The sequence below is a fragment of the Ochlerotatus camptorhynchus genome, unplaced genomic scaffold (assembly GCF_037179485.1).
Source record: "Ochlerotatus camptorhynchus isolate MF236.1 unplaced genomic scaffold, CSIRO-AGI_Acam_v1.1 ptg000505l, whole genome shotgun sequence".
NCBI classification, from domain to species: Eukaryota; Metazoa; Arthropoda; class Insecta; order Diptera; family Culicidae; genus Ochlerotatus; species Ochlerotatus camptorhynchus.
In genome coordinates, this window is record NW_027040990.1 from 212,315 (window position 1) to 233,656 (window position 21,342).

The following is a 21,342-nucleotide window of genomic DNA, read 5'->3' on the forward strand; positions in this document are numbered from 1 at the left end:
ACGCAAACCAACAGGTAGGGGAAGTCTTGATTAATTTGCGCGAGTCTTGACTTTCAAGACATCATCGAAAGAAGTCATTGTTTACAAAAGCTGTTACTCCCTAATTCCAGCTCTATCTTGAATTTCTTGTCGAATTCGTAATTCAAACATGACGATAGAAAAAAGTGCGCTTTCGTCGTTGTTGGACGAGTTGGAATTACCAGAATTCTTCATGTTTTCAAGCGTAAGCTCATTTATAAATTAAAAATGAAATTGCAGAATACGGGAATGGATTGTTCGAGGTGCTAAGAATCAACAATTGACGAACTATAAGGGTGCTACTAAGCGGTTAATCAACTTCAAGATCATGTAAATTAGTATTTTTTCCTAGAATGCAATCAATCATTTAATGACTCAAATAAATCGAAATATATATCTATAGACCAACTCACTTGATTATTATTACTAAATCCAGTAATATTTACTTGCTAATTCCCGCAACTTTTAAGTGATGCCAATTTGAAGATCATCGAAAAGTCCGATAAAATTTACGTGAAAATCAATTGATTTCTATGTGAATCACTCAAATGTAATCTCTCCCCCCAAAATACGTATTATTCACCTGAAAAGTGGGATGGAAAATATCTACGTGCCTTTTCAGGTGAATTTTACGTAACTTTTTTTTTTTGCTGCGTAGGCTTGGACAACTTTCAAGATCTCTATAATAAATCAAAACAAAATCTCAATGTAAAATAGTCAGAATATTGGGTGTAGAACTTTTTTTGAAATCTTTGAAAATTTATGATAGGTCTATGCCAATTTCAAGATAAAAAAAAAAATCCAAATATTAGATTCCGTAAACAGTTAACGTTTCCATATGTTCACAACTCTTCTTGTCAGACTTTACTCTGAGTTTTTAAAGTCATATTATTTACTCTCAACATTGGTCGTAAAAAAGTGACTTTAGTGACTAAATTTTAAGGAATAGTGACTTTAGTGACTTTTTGATGAAAAAAGTGACTTTTTAGTGACTGACTTGAAAATAGTGACCAAGTCACTAAGAAGTGACCTGCTACCAGCCCTGTATACAATTTAAACACATTATTATATTTTTCTAGCAAAATAGAGATTGAAATCTATAGCTCCTATTGTTGCGGTACTATAGTTTTAAGATGTATAGTATAGTGACCAAGAATCCTCGGCTCTGTAAAGTTAATTCGGTTGAGCCTTTCCAAATAAATTAATTAACAAAAAAAAAAAAGAATCAGAAATGATTAAAATTTATTCAAAAAAGATAATCTTCAATCTAATCAACCATGATTAAACTGGGATTAATGTCAGATGCTTATTTTTTAGAATGAGAGTATTAATTTTTAATCATTCGATATGATTAAACTGAGTTTAATGTCAAATTGATTAAGTTTCATGCATATATTAAACCTGGTATTAAATAATTATTTGCGTGCCCCTTCTTTGATTTAAATAACGGTTTTGCAACTGAACTTCGCTGTACGCATCAGTATTGATCTTTGGGGAGCATCCTTCTGCTAGATAAAAAATCACCCACGACATGTTATTCCTACTATAGTTCCCACTATAGTTTTCTCGCATCGGCTGGAGAATTTCAGCATTGTGTTTGTGTTGTAGCTTGAATGGACTGATATAGTTTTTAATCTGAAAAGTTTTTTTTTTTCCTTTATTAGAGAGATTTTTAGCCATAGTGTGTTTATAATTATAACTCATTGCTTAAAAAGTGTGTTTATAATTATAACTCATTGCTTAAAGTTGAAATTTAAATATGTTGAACATACCTACGGCTAAATGAAAAAATCGAATGAACACTCGTTAGTTAATAATGTGCTTCAATTTCCTGCTATTCTGTCTAAGAGCTGCGTTTCGTTCTTTAATATACTCTTTATTTGTTAAGGTTTCTTTCAGCTTGGGTTCTTCTTTGGCTCAAATTTATGCTTGTGGATTTTCTTTTCATCCAATCGTTTTTTTAAATGCTTTACTCGAATATTAATCCGATTATTGACATACCTTTTGATTACTTTCTCAGGAACTCCAGGGAATTTCTTCTGCATAAGCGTAATAGAACGCTTTTTTATACCCTTTGAGTTTCTAAAACCGATTTCTTCAGTGAAAGAAGGTCCGACTTTATTATGTTCGTTATTAAAATAGGAGTTCATTTGATTGCACACATTGTTCCACGACTCAGTGGGCTGCAAGAGACCACCGTAAGATAGCTCTAGAACATAATTTCCGGAACACACTCCTTCTTCTGCTTCTTGTTCAAGTGCATGGGTATAATTAGCCAGAACAGGAAATTCTTTTAAAAGTCCTCGTGCTACGTAGCCAACAGCATCCACTTCTTCTAAAGTACGTTCTCTGGGGACAAATTGCCACGGTTCATCATCGTCGTCTTCGTAAATACAATTTGTCGTTCCAGCATTTCCACTGGAATTTTTTCGGTTTTTCCTTTATATTTTTGCCATAACAAATTCTCATCAAGAATCACATGATTTCGCTTTAATTGTGGAAGATTTTTTAACTCAAAAATTATTAACATTGAAAACGGCTTTACATCCCGCACAGTAAGTTATTGACAATAACAGACGTGACGGCACCACTTTTCACATCGTTCGTAGCATAAGCAACACTATGCCACACGACCAGTGATGTCAAAAAATTGCTTCTAGCGATCAATGAATACGCACACAACTGCTGCAAGATTTTTTTTTTGCATCATCGCTAACGATGAACGCTGACTCTTAATACTAATACGCAGAGAGCATTTCGAACAGTGTGTTACCAAGATCTCAAGAGAGCAAGACGATAACAACATCATTGCTGTGTGCACTCACGATACATTACTTATACTACGCAAGGCTTGTTGTGAGTGCACGCTACAAACTAAAGATCTCAATGCCTACAGCTGAGTACAAAAAGTTGTTCGGATTATGTACAACTGATGAACAACCGTGATCAGATCATGATCATTGCCATAATGATCGTGATATTTTTTTTTTGCTTTTTTCAGTCTGTGAATAAGGAAAGATGCATGTATTTGCGTTGACGGCATTTCGGTGGAGTGAAAAAGAAAGGAACAATTCACCGTGTTGACAGAACTATCCGATGAACTACCGAGCCAAATGTGCGCTATTTACAGGTGAGGTGCAAGGAAACTAGTCGACTCTTTCATTCTCATTGCGTTCTAATACAGTAACAGACGTTACGTCACGTCTCCCGAGCAAAGTCTGAGATTAAATTGAAATCTAAATTTGATGTTGTGATTTCGCTGATAATGATTACTCAGGTTGCTGTCGTTTTGGTCGTTTTAACGGTTAAAATATCAAAATTGAGAGCAAAAAAATCTTCCTGTGACATCACATTGAAAACTATTTCTGTTATCAGTGAGAGCAAACTGAAAACTAAATTTGATATAATTTTTTTCCTGTTGATAAAAAAAATAAGTATTCAATTTGATGTTATGCTAAGGCAATGAAAACAACCCCGCAACAACATATTTTTGAAGAGCAAATGTGCAGCAAAATGAAAACAAAATTTGGAATCAAATTTTTGAATTGCGAAACTGAAATCAAATTATGATTTCAGTTTGATGTTGATATCAAAACTTGTTTTCAATTTGCTGTCATTTTGATGCTGGACTTTGCTCGGGTATGAACTCTCAAAAAGTTAAATAGCTCGTCTTCATTATCTTTAAGAGATCGAGCATTCCAATTTAAAATATTTAATGCTTTAAAATCCATTACTGAATTTTAAAGTCATGACAATATTATTTGCAAATTTTACTCCAGTTGGAATAGCATCAAACATGGAGTTAGATTTAAGCATATCAGAAATCATGTCAATTAATGATTTCTGTAAATATTCCATTTTAGGGGCAGTAATGCTTCCTAAGTCAAAATTGTAAAAATTCCCGTTAGAATTACGTTGGTTAGTATTTTGATTTCTACCCGCTGCAATAGCAGCATAGGTAGCTCCATTAACTCTCTGGTTACTCTTCTGGTTAGCCCATGTATATAACTCTGCTGCACTTGCGATTGGATGTTCGTGTTCTACAGTTACACTTGCGGTCCTTGCCATTCGTTTTAATGTGCCACCAATCGCGTCACATGGTCCCTTGCCATGCGAAGTTGTAAAAAAGTGCCATTCAACATCAATATTGTACTTCGTTTTAAATTTACAAAGACTTGCAAAATTTTTGCAATTTTTATATTGGGATGCAGCTCCATCAGACATAAACATCGCTTTTTTTACTTGTATTTTTGTTTGCAAAAAGGTCAGTAATTTTGAAATGAATACTTGCACCGCAATTGATCGTGTTTTAAAACTTCAGAGATTACGATCAAACTTAAATTTTTAATTATACGTGATTCTGAATAATAAATGCAAAAAGGATGAATAGTAGCTTGTTGATTATTCCAGTAATTACTTGAAGAACAAATGAATAATTTTGTGAAAAAATCACAAATTATGACAACTTCTCCATTTTTAAGAGTATTTTTCTTATTTCTCAAGAAACTAGACTGCTGAGTTTTAATATAGTCATGGGATACCAGTTTTTCCAACTTTTCGCAAAAATAAGGAACAAATCCTTCTACTGGTTTTACAAGTTTATCTAAACTACATCGATCAGTTGAAACCCATTGTTCGAAACATATTTCAGACATACCCTGTTCCTCGATTTTTTCTGAAAAACTTCTTTCAAAATCTGAGAGACCTGGACAACGTTCGCATGCGCGGAGATAACAATGTTTAGTTCTGGATGATGAGCTGCATAATATTTCTTCAAAATAATGGTTGAAATCTTTTTCGAATGAATATTTTCTAAGACAATGAAGCATTAAATTAATATTTTCATGGATGGTACAAACACAAATATTGTGAGAACCTGAACTACCAAGTAATTTGCAATGCTTTGGTTTTAGTGCTGCAAATGAACTAAATCCAATGCTATTTTTACTAACTTCTTGAAATTTAATAAAAGCTTCTCGCAATGTACAAACTAAAAGTCGCTTTTGAATATGAATCTTCTTACCTTCCTTCTTCACTGAAACGTAATCGTTTAGTCCTGGCGTGGCTCTGCTTATCTGGTCGCTTTCGAAGAACTGCAATACCTCGTTTTTAATTTCAGGATCCAAACCGTGTCCTAACCTTTCGTTGGGTGTGGCCAATACTTCTTTCCCGTTTGCCAAGCATCGAGCTTGCAATACAATGTATTTATTTGTTTCAAACTCGTCCATTACCGTTTGCGTTGACCAAGATTTCGGCAAAATCGTCAGAATCCTTATTTGATCGTCTCTCGATGAACCTGGATCAGCAAATCTCTCCTTCAGTTGTCCGATCATCTCATTGTGTTCCGCAGCTTTCAATTTTAGTTGCTCCAGGTCATCTTCTTCCGCTTGAAAACCGAAGATGCGTTTCTTAATGCCATTGGTAATGTCCATTTACTTTCTCCGGGGATAGTTAACATTCTGGATTTTTTTCCGATATTGGCGATAAGTTGATACCAGCTATGCCCTTGTTGAATAGCTCAAAATTATGCGTCCTGGAAAATTGTTGCTCTCCACTATCCTGAGATGATGCTGTTGTTATTGACGTAGTTGATGGTATTTCTTCGAGGCCATGTCGAGATGTAGATGGCTGCGGCTCCGCAATGTCCATGACTGACGGTTGTATTTCTAGTTTCAGATTTTCAGCACATGGTTCGATTCTATTTAAATTCAAGCGACACGTATCACAGATTGATAGGGATGTATCCAAATTAAATTTCCACTCTAGGAACTTATGTTTTTCAATCAAATTTTCGGATAATTTACGAAGCTTTGACGAACACCGTTTATTAGGAAACGGCTTGCAACACTCGACCTTCTGGAATTCCATATTCAAATTATACTTGTTAACTCAAAAAGATTTTTTTAGTGATGTCTGTTTTCAAAACGATGGTTATGCTTATATACAAACGTAGGTACCATTTGGATATTGAGGTATAAATATTGTTTTGGTATTGAAGCTACTCTAACAGAGAAGCTCTTTTTTTTCATAAAAAATACCATGGAAGACATTATAATGTACTTAAAATAATAAGATGGATAGGTACATCAATATTAACAACTTAAATAGGATGAAACTACGCTTGATAATGAAAATAAGTGCAACTTAACTTGTGTTGGTTTCTATATTTAAAATAATAGTGTTTTCATTTCCCCTGTAAATTCTAAACGGGTTGTCTGATCGTTCAATCGTCAAAAGACAAATTGAAGGTAAATATATGTGTATCTTGCTAAACTTATCAATACTGATGGAGAATCATGATTAACTAATGAAAATGGCTTATTTTCTACAAAAAATGGATTTTGATGAAAGTAAATTTGAAATACCTCGAAAACGGTTATTTTTATAATCATATACTAACATCAAACTGAACATTTTGCCGTAAATAATGAAGGTTTCAAAAATGCCTCAAAAGTTGTTCTTAGAAAAACTTTTTTATTGAAAGTTTGTCCATCCTAGAGTTATTTTCAAAACTTCTGCTTTCTATTCAAGTTTTTATAAAAAAAAATCAAAAATACGATTTTTTTGTTATTTGAATTTTGAGGTTTATTTTTAATTTTTTTTTGTAAAAGAAACGAAAAAAAATAATTCCGTGTATATTTTTTTTATAAAGCCTTATTAGTTTCCTACAACTCCTTCTAAGTAAATTTTTTTCTACAACCAACTGTTTTCGAACATCTTTTTTTTTTAAAGTATGTGTACAAAAACACATAGGCCCTTTTCAAAAATTACCCTTGAGTCAAAAGGGTCTCCTCTCCTGCGGAAAATACTTGGTCTAAAGGGTGATACGGTCGAAATTTGGTCAAGGGAAAACGCGTGTAAATCGGTGAAATCGTTTATTTAAAAAATCAAATTAAATTTCTTTTTCAAGTTCAATTAGTATAAAATTCAGGAAAAATATTCAGTTAGGCTTCCGCTTTTCCAAATCCGAATTGCCGGGCCTTACGCTTGACCCCTGCCATCAGATTTTGTACAGCCACCTTGTCCACCTTCTTCGCCGCAGAAAGCCAGTTTGCCTTGAACTGCTGCTCGCCCTTAGCAGTTTTTTTGGTCTTCTTTAGGTTCCGCTTGACAATAGCCCAGTATTTCTCAATTGGGCGGAGCTCTGGCGTGTTGGGAGGGTTCTTGTCCTTGGGAACCACCTGCACGTTGTTGGCGGCGTACCACTCCATGGCCTTTTTACCGTAATGGCAAGATGCCAAATCCGGCCAAAACAGTACGGAACAACCGTGTTTCTTCAGGAAAGGCAGCAGACGTTTATTCAAACACTCTTTCACGTAAATTTCTTGGTTGACAGTCTCGGAAGCTATGAAAATGCTGCTTTTCAAGCCACAGGTACAGATGGCTTGCCAAACCAGATATTTCTTTGCGAACTTTGACAGTTTCATGTGCTTGAAAACATCTGCTACCTTTCCCCTTCCTTTTGCCGTATAAAACTCCTGTCCCGGAAGCTGCTTGTAGTCGGCTTTGACGTAGGTTTCGTCGTCCATTACCACGCAGTCAAACTTCGTCAGCATCGTCTTGTACAGCCTCCGGGATCGCGCTCTGGCCGTCGTATTTTGTTTATCATCGCGAATTGGAGTCACTACCTTCTTGTAAGTCGATAGTCCGGCTCGATGCACGGTTGTAGACGATACACCCAGCTTATTTGCGGCATCTCGGAGAGAGAGGTTAGGGTTTCGCTTGAAACTACCGGCAACTCTCTTTGTCGTCGCAGCGGCTTCCGGTTTTCGATTTCCCCCCGATCCAGACTTCCTGGCTGTCGACAAACGTTCCCCAAACACTTTAATTACATTTGTAACGATTTGGCAACTTTTAGCGATTTTGCCAACTTTGCGTGCGAGTAGCTCGGATTTTCGCGATGCGTGAGCAAAATTTTGATACGCTGCTCTTCTTGCTTGGACGGCATTTTGACAACTGAAGAGTGAATTCCAAAATCAAAATAGGAGCAACATTCTACACACACACACCTTCAAAATGAGGGGTGTTCAGGTTTTTAAATGCAAAATTGAAAGAAATACGTCAAGTTGATATTGACCAAATTTTGACCGTATCACCCTTTATTATACTGAAAATATGGGCAAAGTATCATCCAAATCGAAGATGGTCGAGCACGATTTCAGGTTTTTTCAGCTCATTCTGGATGGAATCCCTCAGCAGCAAGGGGAGTAGGTATAAATGAAACATTTGAAGCAGATGTGATATTTGTACCTAGTGGTACGAATGTAGAATTTGTTTCTCGTTGACCGTTGTTAACAGCAGAGTAATTTGTACCTGATCGGAAATGTGGAGCGTTTCCTACCTGTCACTTAGAACGAGATTGTAGGATCGCTTTGCGAGTCTTACATTCCCAAAAATTAGATTTGTGGTTTTCACCACAATTTGAACATTTAAATTTCTTAGGATCTTCCTTCACAGGACAGTCGTCTTTTGCGTGAGAGGAATCACCACAATTCATGCATTTAGCTGGCATGTAGCAATTATTAGTTCCGTGACCCCATCCCTGGCACTTACGGCACTGGGTGAGGTTTTGGAAATTTCCGCCAGTCTTCCTGAAGTGTTCCCACTTCACTCGGACATCGACTTCCAAGCAGATTACTATAAGAATCTGAAAGATCGAAGAGGAATTTTCCAAATCGATATCCAAGAAGGATTACCTCGGGTAGGGTCCAAACAAGGATCGAAGAGGAATAAGAGTTGAAAAAGGTAGAAATTTTTTACAGGTGAGCACTGAAAAGTGCTGTTTAAATTTGTTGTAGCTTTATCCTCCTTCAGCAAAAAGCAAATAGATCCGCACGGCAAGAGAGTACGATACGGACTGATCATGCTCGCTTGATTTCCATCACTGCACACGACTACTGTTTTGAATGTTGTCATTGCACGGATACCAATGCATCATCTCCTCACCTTTAATACCGCACATCGCATATTGCCAGCCTTAGCCATAGAGTTCTCCAGATGCACAAAAGTAGTTGTGATATCGCGATACCTTTTTGTTTCTTCTTCTTCTTCGTTTTTACGTATGGATGTTGGATTTTAGTGTTCGTGAGATTGCGCTTGGAGATCTCTATAGCTAGCAGCAAGAGCCGTGCAATTTACCACGGACGGTGTGTACCAATGAGGTACAGAGAGAGGTGAAGCAGATCGTGAAATATGGTTGTATTAGTAATCCAAAAAATCAACCTAAACGCAAGTAGTGACGTCACTAATTGCATGTATCATACAGGGGTTTTACTCACACAACTTAACCGACTGCTCCACCTCGGTAATCCAGCTCATTGGGTGTGTACGACCGGCATCTATAGAGTTCTCCAGATGCACAAAAGTGTGCGTGAGACCGCGCGCTACCTTTTTAAGTAGTGGTTATATCGCGATACCATTTTTGTTCTTCTTCTTCTTCATTTTTATATATGGATGTTGGATTTTAGTGTTCGTGAGATTGCGCTTGGAGATCTCTATTGTTGCAAAACAACAACAATATAAGCAGAAACGGTAAGGGCAAAGTAGCACGTATTTGTTTTGTTTTATATTCTCACTCCTCTGACTGTTTGCCTGTGAATCGTTTCTCTCTCCTCCAGTGGAATTAGTCCACATAGGGTGGTTCGTCAATAAAAAAGTAAAAAAAAAATCAATTACTTCTTGACGAAAGTTTTCGAATTCGTATTGATGGTGCAAAGGGGGACATTAAGCCTCCCAATGATAAAGTTAGAAAACGTCATTACCAGGCGTCCTCTGCCTTGCCTTGGGTTGTCTACTTTCGGCAGAAATAGAAAGCCCTTAACTTCTTAGAGATTAAAAGAACGTTGACGCGTCGTTTCTCGGTGACCGAATTTCATCAGGTCAATCGGAACAAACTGCGTAAAACTGTGCCTACATATAATATCGCAAATGAAATTGCTGACGACGAGGGTTATAACGAAGAGTATTACGTCTACATCCCATCTCGAGATGTGGAGATAGACGGCGTGGTTTCTGTAGTGAGCCTGACGCGTGATGTCGTCATGGAAGGTATGGGGCGCCTTCAAAATGCTGCCACACACTAGCGTGCACAGGAATCTTGTTAAGGATGGGCATTTTTTTTTCTATGATGCATTTAATCTGGGGATAGGGAGTACTCCAAAGTGCATGGTGTATAGTGCTGTCCATCTCCCACCATTTCCCTACTGTTCAATCTAGCTAATTTTATTTATTTTTTGCTCCGGTGGTGATTCATCTTCTTCAATGCAAATTACTTTCAGACAGCCAATGGAAATTGGCAATTTAATCCCATCGACGATGTTGATGACGAACGGTTCGTCAAATGGTTGCGATAGTAGGGCTTTAACTGAAATGATACATTTGCTGCAATGTTGTTGCCTTGATGGTTGGATTCAGCTGAAGTCACGTCATATGGTGGTGATAGCACCGACAAACCGACATAAATGACCAATAAGAATCGCATTCTCCTTTCGCTTGCACACTGCGTCGACAAGTACAAGGTTCAAACAGTGCGCATAGCAGGGAACAAACAGTGGCACTGATGAAGTCAGCAAGTAGTAGACGAAATACGCGCATCTGTCAAAAGGTAAACAATTATAACGGAAGTAAATGGAAATAAACCAACACACTCAAAGCTCTTCATAAAAGTATATTGCTTATATTACTTTCCACCAGAAATTTTCAGTTAAATTGTGCACCTCCAAATTTTTAGCGTGATTCAATTTTTCCACCAGAGTTATTCATTATCCCACTGTATCCCACCTTGATGATATATTTACACCAGAAATATTCAATAGAAAACTTTTTCTTCGATTTACCACCACGAAGGTGAATTTTATCAATCTTAAATGTACCCTCTTATTATAGCCGTCCATGAAAGACCTTGAAAAAAAAAAAAAAATTACACCATAAATGTTTTGTATGCACCACTGTGGTGCAATTTTTTGACCAAAAAATTTCATTGAAGTTTGTCCCTTCAGGTGCATGTGAAGCAATTTTCAGGCACCATCTCAAAGGAATTGATGCAATAAAAGGTTTTCAGTGCCCTTATATTATGAAATGAAGTTATTTTACCTTCAAATCAAGTTATCAAGAAATCAAGCTATTTTATATCATAATTTTGTAAATGTGGAAATAAAAATCTTATACATAAAAGGAGGGGCAATTGTCCCACCCTGTGCACGCCAGTGCTGCCACATTTACCGTGGATGTTGTGAGTTGCAGGATATTGTATTCAGCGACCACGGTAGATGGTAAAAAAAACTTAATCTCCATCAGGTTCACTACAGGTGTTATTCGCTGGATCGGTCCTCCTAAAATGTTTAGAGCTGCTTTTTGTGACAACAAGCCCCGTTGTGGCAAATTTAGCCAAGACCACTTGGAGGGTGCTTGCCAACAGGAAGCAACTAAATGTGCTTACTGTGACAAAGAACCTCTTCATGCTTTTCAAGACTTCCTCGCGTACAATAAGCGTACCAACAACGTGAAGCGTTCCGTATGCAGAAATGGTTAAGTTGCAAAATGGAACTTCTGTTTCGTTGGCATCAGCCGCACAAAATGGAAACACTTATGAGATTTTGTCTTCTGATGAGCTGGACTCTAATATAGCAGACGAGAGTGAGTTTCCGGAGGTACACGCCCCCGTTAAAAGGAAGCCGACTAGCTCCCCGGGAGTGCGCCGGAAAAAAATAATTAAACCCACTCTCAAGCGCTTGCAAAAATCTAGAGGTAGCGGGGATTTATTGAACAAGCCGAACAAATCGGTAATTGCTGCTCCTTCTGATCCTTGCTGCAGCTAATCCACCCCGCCGCTACCTAATAAAAGTAATCGTAAGATGTTACCAAAATTAAACACCACGTTTACTCGCAATTCAAAGAAAACTCTCCCGTCTAAGCGAGGAAAGATTAAATTTAAGGACATAGTGGATAATATTTTGAATACCCTCGGCTTTCCCGACGAATCGCCACTTCGAGGGCTTATTGACCTGCTTGTTCCTATAGTCGCAAACTACCTCAAGCAATTGACTCTATCATTGCCCGTCATTGGTGAATTCATATCTTTCGATGGATAATTCGTCGAGTGAGGATCAAGATATGATCACTTTATTACAATGGAACTTTCGTAGTTTAATACCTAAATTAGACTCGTTCAAGTATTTGATCCACAATTCTGATTGTGATATATTTGCACTCTGTAAAACTTGGCTTTTTCTGAAGATGAAGATTATTCAAATCGTGGCGTTCTTTTGGGGATCAAAAAGTGCTACTCTTTCTATAAAATATAAATCCTAATAATTTCAGGCATTAAAAATTGTCGCTAGCCAAATAAATGTCAAGAACAAAGATCTTTGCATAGCTTTTGTATATGATCCTCCAAGGACTTTCATAAACCTCCGTCAGCTTTGGAGTTCAGTTAATATCCTTTCATCTCCAGTTCTAATACTGGGCGATATGAACTCACACGGTACTGGCTAGGGAAAATCATACGATGACAATAGAGCGGGTATTTTCTATGATTTGTGCGACGATTTCAACTTGACTATCTTGAACACTGGTGAAGCAACACGAATAGCCAAACCTCCTACTCGAGAGAGCCGTCTTGACATATATTTGTGCTCTAACTCACTATCATTACATTGTCTGTAAAAGGTTATCAATGATCCCAATGATAGTGATCACTTACCAATTATTATTTCAATCAAAAGTGTGCGTCTAAAAACAGATCAGTCAATTCTGACCTCACGAGGAACATTGATTGGCAAAAATTTGTATCGGCGGTAACTCTTGGTATTGATTTTACCGATCCTCTACCACCATTGGACGAGTGCATCCTTCAAAAGAAGACACGCCACCCCTGGATGGGATGACGAATGCACAAAGTTGTATCTTGAAAAATCCGATTATTGTAGACATGAAAGATCTGAGCTTTTTAAAAAGTATTTAAAGCTTGAAAAAAAAAGCTTTGTAACTTACTAAAAGCAAAGAAACGAAATTACTGGCGTACTTTTATCGAGGGACTTTCGAGAGAAACCTCGATGACAACGCTTTGGAAAAAGGTTCGCTATATGCGGAACCGCTCATCTTCCAATGAGAGTGAAGAATACTCCTCCCAATGGATATTCGACTTCGCTAAACAGGCTTGTCCAGACTCTGTACCAGCACAACCAAATTTACGGGATTCATACAGCATTGTGTGCATTTTTGCATTTTTACTGAACATTTCAGCTGATTTCATGGTACTTATTAACCTTTCTACAGCAGCTTTTCCGATGATAAATGGTACAATTACACTTCAAAATGGTGCAAAGTGGTGCATACTAAAGAGCATTTTCAAATGCTTAATGTACAGTTTTCTCTATTTTAGGTAGCGTACTTTAAATATTTACTGAGCATTTTAAAATTTTTAACTAATTTTGATCAATCATTTAAGGAGCAACCCGATCTATTTTAGGGAGATTTTTTTACTTATTAAGGATAATTTCATCTGTTTTATTGAGCAAAAGTAGGGCTGCCCTTCTAAAAACCTCCCCGATATTGCTAAAAGACGATTACTTAACCTATATAATTCATTTATGGAATTCAATATAGTTCCACCAGCATGGAGACAAGTTAAAGTAATAGCTATTCAAAAGCCTGGAAATCCAGCGTCTGATCACAACTCCGATCTGTACACACTCAGATTTTTTTTGCCGAGATGGGCACCACAGAGCAGCTCGGCATTTTATTTTGCTGGAAATTCAGCAAAAAATATGTTTGTTAGCTGAGATCTCGGCAAAATTCCCGTTTGTTAGCTGAATCTCGGCAAGTTTTCACTGAGATCCAGCAAAATAAAATGCCGAGCTGCTCGGTAGTGCCCATCTCGGCGAAAAAAATCTAAGTGTGTATGTTATCATGCCTGAGGAAATTTTTTGAAAAAATAATCCTATCAAAGACTTGGTCTTGACTTGAATCAAACAACCTACTTTCAAATATGCCAATTTGGTTTCCGAAATAGTAATGGAACAAACGATTGTCTAGCGATGCTTTCATCTGATATTCGACTGGCCTTTGCGCACAAGGTGTATTTGGCTTCAGTCTTTTGGATAATTAAGGACGCATTTGATTCTGTTTCCATAGACATACTGTCAGACAATTTGCACAGTAGTGGATTACCCGGTATTTTAAATAATTTTTTTGTATAATTTGCTGTCAGAAAAACAAATACCCTTTATTCTAGGTCAACTGACAACTTCTAGAATTAGCTACATGGGCTTATCCCAAGGTTCATGTTAAAGCCCTTACTTTATAATTTCTATGTCAAAGATATTGATAACTGCTTAGATAATAGATGCACGCTTAGACAGCTTGCAGACGATGCCGTGGTTTCCATGAGAGGTCCACGTGCGGAAATCTTGCAAAGACCATTGCAAAATTCCCTAAATATTCTGTATTTCTGGGCAAAAAATTTAGGGATCGAGTTTTCACCGTAAAAAAAACTAAATTAGTAGTGTTTACAATGAAGCGTTTTCCAGCCCAACTGCGTCTAAATCTTTTGTCCAGAGACATTACCCAATCTTTAGCCTTCAAATACCTTGGAGTCTGGTTTGATTCAAAATGCACTTGGGGTACCCACACTAAGTATTTGAAACATAAGTGTCAACAAAGGATCATCTTTCTACGATCAATTTGCGGGACATGGTGGGGTGCTCACCCGGAAGACCTAATTAAACTGTATAAAACGACTATTTTTTCAGTTCTTGAGTATGACACTTCTTGCTTCCTCTCAGCAAGAAACAGCCACCTAATTAAATTGGAACGCATTCAATATCGTTGTTTACGTATTGCCTTTGGCTGTATACATTCAACACACAATATGAGCCTAGAGGTTCTAGCGGGAGTAAAACCCCTGCAGAACCGTTTTTGGGAGCTCTCAGTAAGAGTATTGATTAAATGTAGTGTCTGTAACAACCTTGTGATTGAAAACTCTATCTTAATTATATGTCATCGGATATAAGCCTTCTGTGCTATAACCCCCCCCCCCCTCGTGTATGCTTTACTAACTACAGTTCCCCCATTGACTATAATCTCTCTATGAAACAGGCTATTCAAGGAGTTCCAGATCAACTTCGACCTATCTCAATTACCCGTATTTGTGCTAAAAAGTACCAACAAGTTAATTGCAATAGAAGATTTTTCACTGATGGATTCACTGGATTCGGTGTTTACAGGAACCTTGTTCCGTTTATGTATACTTCGCATTGGGGATGATTTCCGACATGCCCATAGACCATTACTTCATCTTCTCGGATAGTCTCAGTTTGATTGAGGCTACTCGGTCGATGAAACAAGGTAGGCACTCGTCTTATTTCCTTTCAAAGGTAAGGGAGCAGATGAGTTTGCTGGTCGAAAGATCATAATATTATATAATATTATATGATTACTAGACCTGTTCATTTTAAAAGAAATGTTCGGGATGCACCGGATCAACCGTGATTACTGTTCGTCATATTAATTTGAACTTCGACGCAAATTTTCAGCAAAATCGGTGATGATTTAGAGGTGATTCAAGTTAATTTTATGTTTTTAAGGTAATTTACGGCTTATAATATTCATGCCTGAAACAACATTCATAGCAAAGCTCAATGTGTTATCTACCAACTTTGTGACCAAAACTTGACTATTCAAAGTGTTTTTATTGAAGTTTGACTTAGATATCTTAAAAAGTGAGGAATGTTGATAAATTCAAAGTTGAGAAAATGTGTTACGAAAATTTACAGACTAACTTCTGTTAACCCCGTGCAATGATGAAAAATAAAAAATTTCGATTTTATCCAATCTTTACGAATAACAGTCATTTGAATTTTAACCGAGTCAGTAATCCAAAAATCCAGTAAAAATACTGACTCCTGTAAAAAAAAAATCTAAGTGTGTCTACAGAAGAAGCGGAGCTCCACACTCCTCCATCGAAACAGCACCGCAGCTGTGACACAAGTTTTTATGGCTGTTTTAAATCAATAATTATGAAGAAACCATAAAGCCTACAAGGTTACTACCAAAGACACAAATCTAGGGGACTGCATGGAGAATGTTTTGTAGAACAACTAAATCAACAGAAATGAAAATTTTCAACTTAAAAACACTAAAATTTATGAAATTTTACCAGTTTTTTTGGTACTTTCAACATACTTTTCAATTTTAATGTATGATAATTAACTTTAATCGAGTTCTTTACTAAAGAGCTTTGATAGCTAAGACTTAAATCTTTCATTTGGTATGTTGAAATCAGAAAACCACATTAAGATTAAAAAAATATAGCTAACCAAAGTTGGAAATTAAAAAAAACATAAAATGTTGAATAACTCAATTAGCAGTCATTTCCGACCCTATGTTTGATGGGGATTTTTTCATAACTTTAGGGCCTGTTCATAAACTACGTAGACAGTTTTTTTTGGGATGATTGACCCCCCCCCCCTCCCCCTACGTAGACAATTGTCCATACAAAATACCGGGGTCCACGGTAACTCACAGATTATGAGCTTGGTGACCCCTAACTATGATTCTACGGAAACAAATTTGAGGCACATTAACTTTTCATAAAAGTTGCCTTCGAAAATAGGCTGAGCTGCATTATGCTCTATGGAGTTTCCCGTTTTATAGAGACTCAAACGCAAACTGTGCAGAAGTGAAGTTTTAGCGGTAAGTTTGACAGGTGTTGCAAATTAAAACAAGATGTGTTACCGAAAATGATTTTATAATTGTTAATATTCTTAATTATTATCATTGTTGTTAATCAATTACAGATTTGATTCATATTTTATACATTCATGCTTAAATTCCTCGTAGGTGTAGCAAAAACGGGAAAGGTCTATGTAGAGCAAATTAAATAATATTTTCATAATTTTCAACTTCTAGGTACATCTACATCGAAGATATCACTATGTCCGGAAGCTGTGTGTATACTATTGAACATAATAAGAAAAATTGTACAAACAACAAATAATGCCGAATGGCTCCATAACCACCCTATAACGCTGGTGCAAGTTCTATTCTCTTTGTACCACAACCTTCCTGATTTTATGCCTGTTGTAATGTCGGCTGAAGTAACCACTTCATTGGTCAGCATAATGTTTCCTTATCGCATAAAAGCGATTGATTCTGAAAGTAACAGCATTTCTTCACCCTCGGGAGAGTTGGTATCCTATCAAGAGCTGGAAAAGAGGATAGTGGATAAAAAAGGTCAAAAGCTAATAGAACATCCTGTACGCAAATTCGTCATTGATTTTCTGCGTGTTATCGCAGTAGACTCACTAAGCTTGGCATATAGTGGAAAATGCACCCCAGTTGTAGATTATATACTAGATACTCATCCGGAAAACAGTTCATTCGATGCGAGGTGTGAATTCTTGACGGAAATAATAACCACCCTTATGGATCATCTACTGGCTGCTGATATTTTGGTTGGAGAACAAGCCGCTCTTCCGATAGTTCCGTTACTTCATAGCCATGTACAGAACATAGCACCAAATGTGTTTTATCTGACTGCTAGAATAGTCGATAAACTGTGGCAAAGAAGCCTCAATAAAAACCCACATGAAATTTTCGAATTTATTATAAAACTGATCACCCAAGCAAGAAGACGGTCAAGTGCTATTTCGCTAGATAACTTGTATCATTCGTTAAATCGCTGTATCTTATTTATGCTATCACGCCCGACAGACACTGTTCCAGATCAAATGATGGTTATGGAAGCGCTGCACAAATTGACAACAAATAGACTAATCATCTTCGGGGCTGGCAATCACGAACTAGACTTTACCGGATGTCTAACATTCTGCTTAATGCAACTAACTGCTAGCGATCGCATTCCGTTAGATGTTAAAGACACAAAGGGATGCTGATCGCACAACAACTTGGCACATCAATCCAACCAATGACTCAAATGATGTTGGGGATAACTCACTTAATCACCATCAAGGAACAAATTTAATAGGAAATGCCGCATTGCGGGTATGGGAAGAGCTATATGTTTGTAAGAAGCCGGCTATCGAAGAAGTTTTCAAAATAAGTCTCACACCCCAATAAATAATACAAAAGCACCGGACATGACAATTACGAGAGAGCAAATCTTGGAATCTGCTAAAAAGGTCTGGTTTATCTACATAGATGGAGAAAAAAGAGCTCAGGATCGAATACCGTGGGAATTGCATAATAATATTCAATCAAAAATTCAAAAAGTTACAGGAAAACCTAACAAGACTGGCAAGCCGCACGAAAGTGAAAAAGGATGATCAGAATAAGGGCAAATCGGAAATTGATACGGAAACAATGTATCAGTTTGAATCTTGTCAAATTATGTTTAGTTAAGGATTTCTGGGAATTGCGAAGTTCTCAACAAGTTCATATGGCGCAACATACTCAACGATACGTGTATCAGGAGTGGCTGCAATCAGAAGCTGAATTATTTAGAGAAAGAGGCCTTTGGGGACCGAAAGGAACGATCAATTTCACAAAATGGACGCTGGATACACGGAAGGACCTCACCGCATGCGTAAAAAAATGATGAAAAACGATCTTTTCTACATTCACTACCCATACAGACCTGAGTTGGAGTTGACTGATCAAGCTAGTGTAGGAACAAATAATTCGTGCTATATTCAGGGGCAAATTGATCACTTTCTAACAACAATATCGAGAAAAAAAAAACGATGAAGAGATATTGGCGAACATCTCACGTTGAATTCAGAACTTTTCATATACCTACACACTTAGAAATACCTAATTAAGAGATGAACTAGCCTATGGCTAAAAATCTCTCTAATAAAGGAAAAAAAAAAAAGAAATACCTAATCGTACACGGACGGAATTCATCTTTGACATAAAGGATGAGACGTAAACAAACATGTCATGTAAAATTACATGCTTAGATTTTTTGCCGAGATGGGCACCACCGAGCACCTCGGCATTTTATTTTGCTGGATCTCATTGAAATACTTGACGAGATTCAGCAAAATTTATGTTTGTTAGCTGAGATCTCGGTAAAATTCCCGTTTGTTAGCTCATTGAGCTGAATTTCGGGTATTATGACTCAATTTTATTTCAAAATTTACGCCCGGATATGTCAGTCTCAGAGCATCTAAAATTACATTAATTTTCTAAGTGTGTATGATGTTTATATACCTTCTGAAAAAAAAAAACTCTTAACTAATTCGAGATAGTCTATTGCTGAATTGCTTTTTTGGGTTGGTTTTCAGTCATATAAAAATGATTAAAGGGTGTTTCTACTTTTCAACGGTTTTGGCGTTATGTATTTTGCCTTCTTCTTAGGATAATAGATTTCTGTTTCTTGTCATGTCTAATATAATATTTACTGTGTATTGTCTGTTGGTTGTACGGAGACGAACCAGCGTTCGGCTGAAAGTTTCCTTAATAAAGATAACTAACTAACTGTTGGTTGTTACTCGCATCACGTGAACAATTCAATTTTTGATATTTATAACTCGTAAACAGCAAGGACCATCTTAATGTCCATCACATAAAAAAATGACTAAAATAAAAGAAAAACCTTTCCAACACAATATTCACATAAAACAAGTGACTCAAAGTTAAATTGATAAACCTCTCAAATAACCAACTTATTTAAAACCTTTCAACGGTAGCATAACAGATCTAAGCATCATCTTTGGATTTATTACGCTGGCTCTCAACTTAGTGATCTTTTGAGCACTTCCACAGTTGTTAATTGATAGCTTTCTAGGCTTGTAACATCTTTGCATTAGTATTATTGTTTGGCAAGTACGATCATACACTGTTCGAAAAAGTTGCATAAATTTCTGTCACTTCACACTTAGATTTTTATTACGGATTTCTGTAATTAAAAAAACCGAAACCGAACCGTAAAATAAAAATTATAATCAGATCGTTAAAAGTTGATCATTTTCGACCAACCATAAAATTACCAAATAGGGGAAATGGCTCTAATGTTTGCCTATGGATCTAAGATTGGGCCCATTGCACAATCTCAGGTTTGGGCAAAATTGACAAATGTGAATATTTTAATACATTTTCCCATACAAACCTTAAAATTCTCCCACAAATCCAGATCACAACCCGTTGAAGTTCATTAAAATTTGTCACAGTTGCTGAGAATCTCAAAACAAATCGAAAGAGTAATGGGAACCAGAGGGTTTTGTAATCCACCATACAAGTTTGACCCACCCTAGTGCTCATTGTTCTCTTTAATCTTCATCATTGTCATGTCTTCCACATTGCTTTTTTGCTGTTTCATCATTGAAAAACAACGAATTGACTTTAGTATCCGCTTTCATTCGTGCCCTCAACCAGGGGATGGATATGGCTGTCATATCGCTTAAGTTTGCTGCGTACCGAACATCTGCAACGTTGTCAGTGGTACCATGATATGTTTTGTTGTTTTGATGTTGAGTACGTGTATTCAGCTATATGTCAAACCCCTGCCCTCAACTCCCTTGCTACTTCAATAAATTGTTTTTCCTTCAGCAGCACCCGCTGCCTGTCTTGTAAGCGGTCATCGTAGTCGACACATTTTCTGTGATAATCGACTGCCTTTGCTTTCGACACTTGCAAAACAAGCTATCAAATTACAGTACCAAACATAAATGTCATTTGACAGGCTCTGCCATACGACACTGTCGCCGAAGACCGTTACGAATGTATGTATTTTAGTTTTTTCTCATAATAAGAGCTGCTGATGTTGTGCTTGTGTGAATTCTGCAAATAGCAAACAACGATGTCCTAGTAATAACATTTCTGATCAGAAATAGTTTAATTTACACCGAATTGAGGAATTAGAATGAAATCACACATTTCATATCAGGCATAACATCGGAAAGGTGATAGTTGCCCCTATCCGATGATATTATGATAGTCTTTGGTAATTTTCTTTTTTCTCGAATGTTGTACTACCGTTTGGGTTGTGTAAGAGAGAAGACGGTAGAACATAAGAGTACGAATACAAACAGACTGTCGCGCACGACAACAAAGCGAGGGTAGTAAAAAACGTCAACAGTTTCAACACCTGCCCGCTGCTTGTCTTCCTCTTCGTCCTTTATGGGCTTCTTCTTGGTATAGTCCACTATCCCGAATTTGTAGTAGTAAGACGCATCATTTTTGTACTTAAAAACAGGCGGCTACTTTTCAGCCTTGTTTCCTCTCCACTGTTTTTCTATGCATCTGGGGACGTCACATTAGGGTGGGGCTTATTCTAAAAATCGTTCGGGACATTTTTTTCCCATGTGGAAAATGATTATTGGGACTAATTAAGAAACATATATATACAGAGCTGGAAATAGG

At 37.0% G+C, this 21,342-nt stretch overlaps 1 protein-coding gene across 1 annotated transcript in view; it reads left to right on the top strand.

Annotated features, from left to right (window-relative positions):
* Window positions 1-17,994, top strand: part of LOC135712845 (WD repeat and FYVE domain-containing protein 3-like) — a 134,034-nt gene extending 116,040 nt beyond the window's left edge. The window contains exon 19 of the mRNA XM_065235908.1: window positions 16,927-17,994. Coding sequence (XP_065091980.1) covers window positions 16,927-17,912 — 986 coding nt within the window. The 3' untranslated portion in view covers window positions 17,913-17,994. The remainder of the gene's footprint in view (window positions 1-16,926) is intronic.
* The last annotated feature ends 3,348 nt before the right edge of the window (window positions 17,995-21,342 follow it).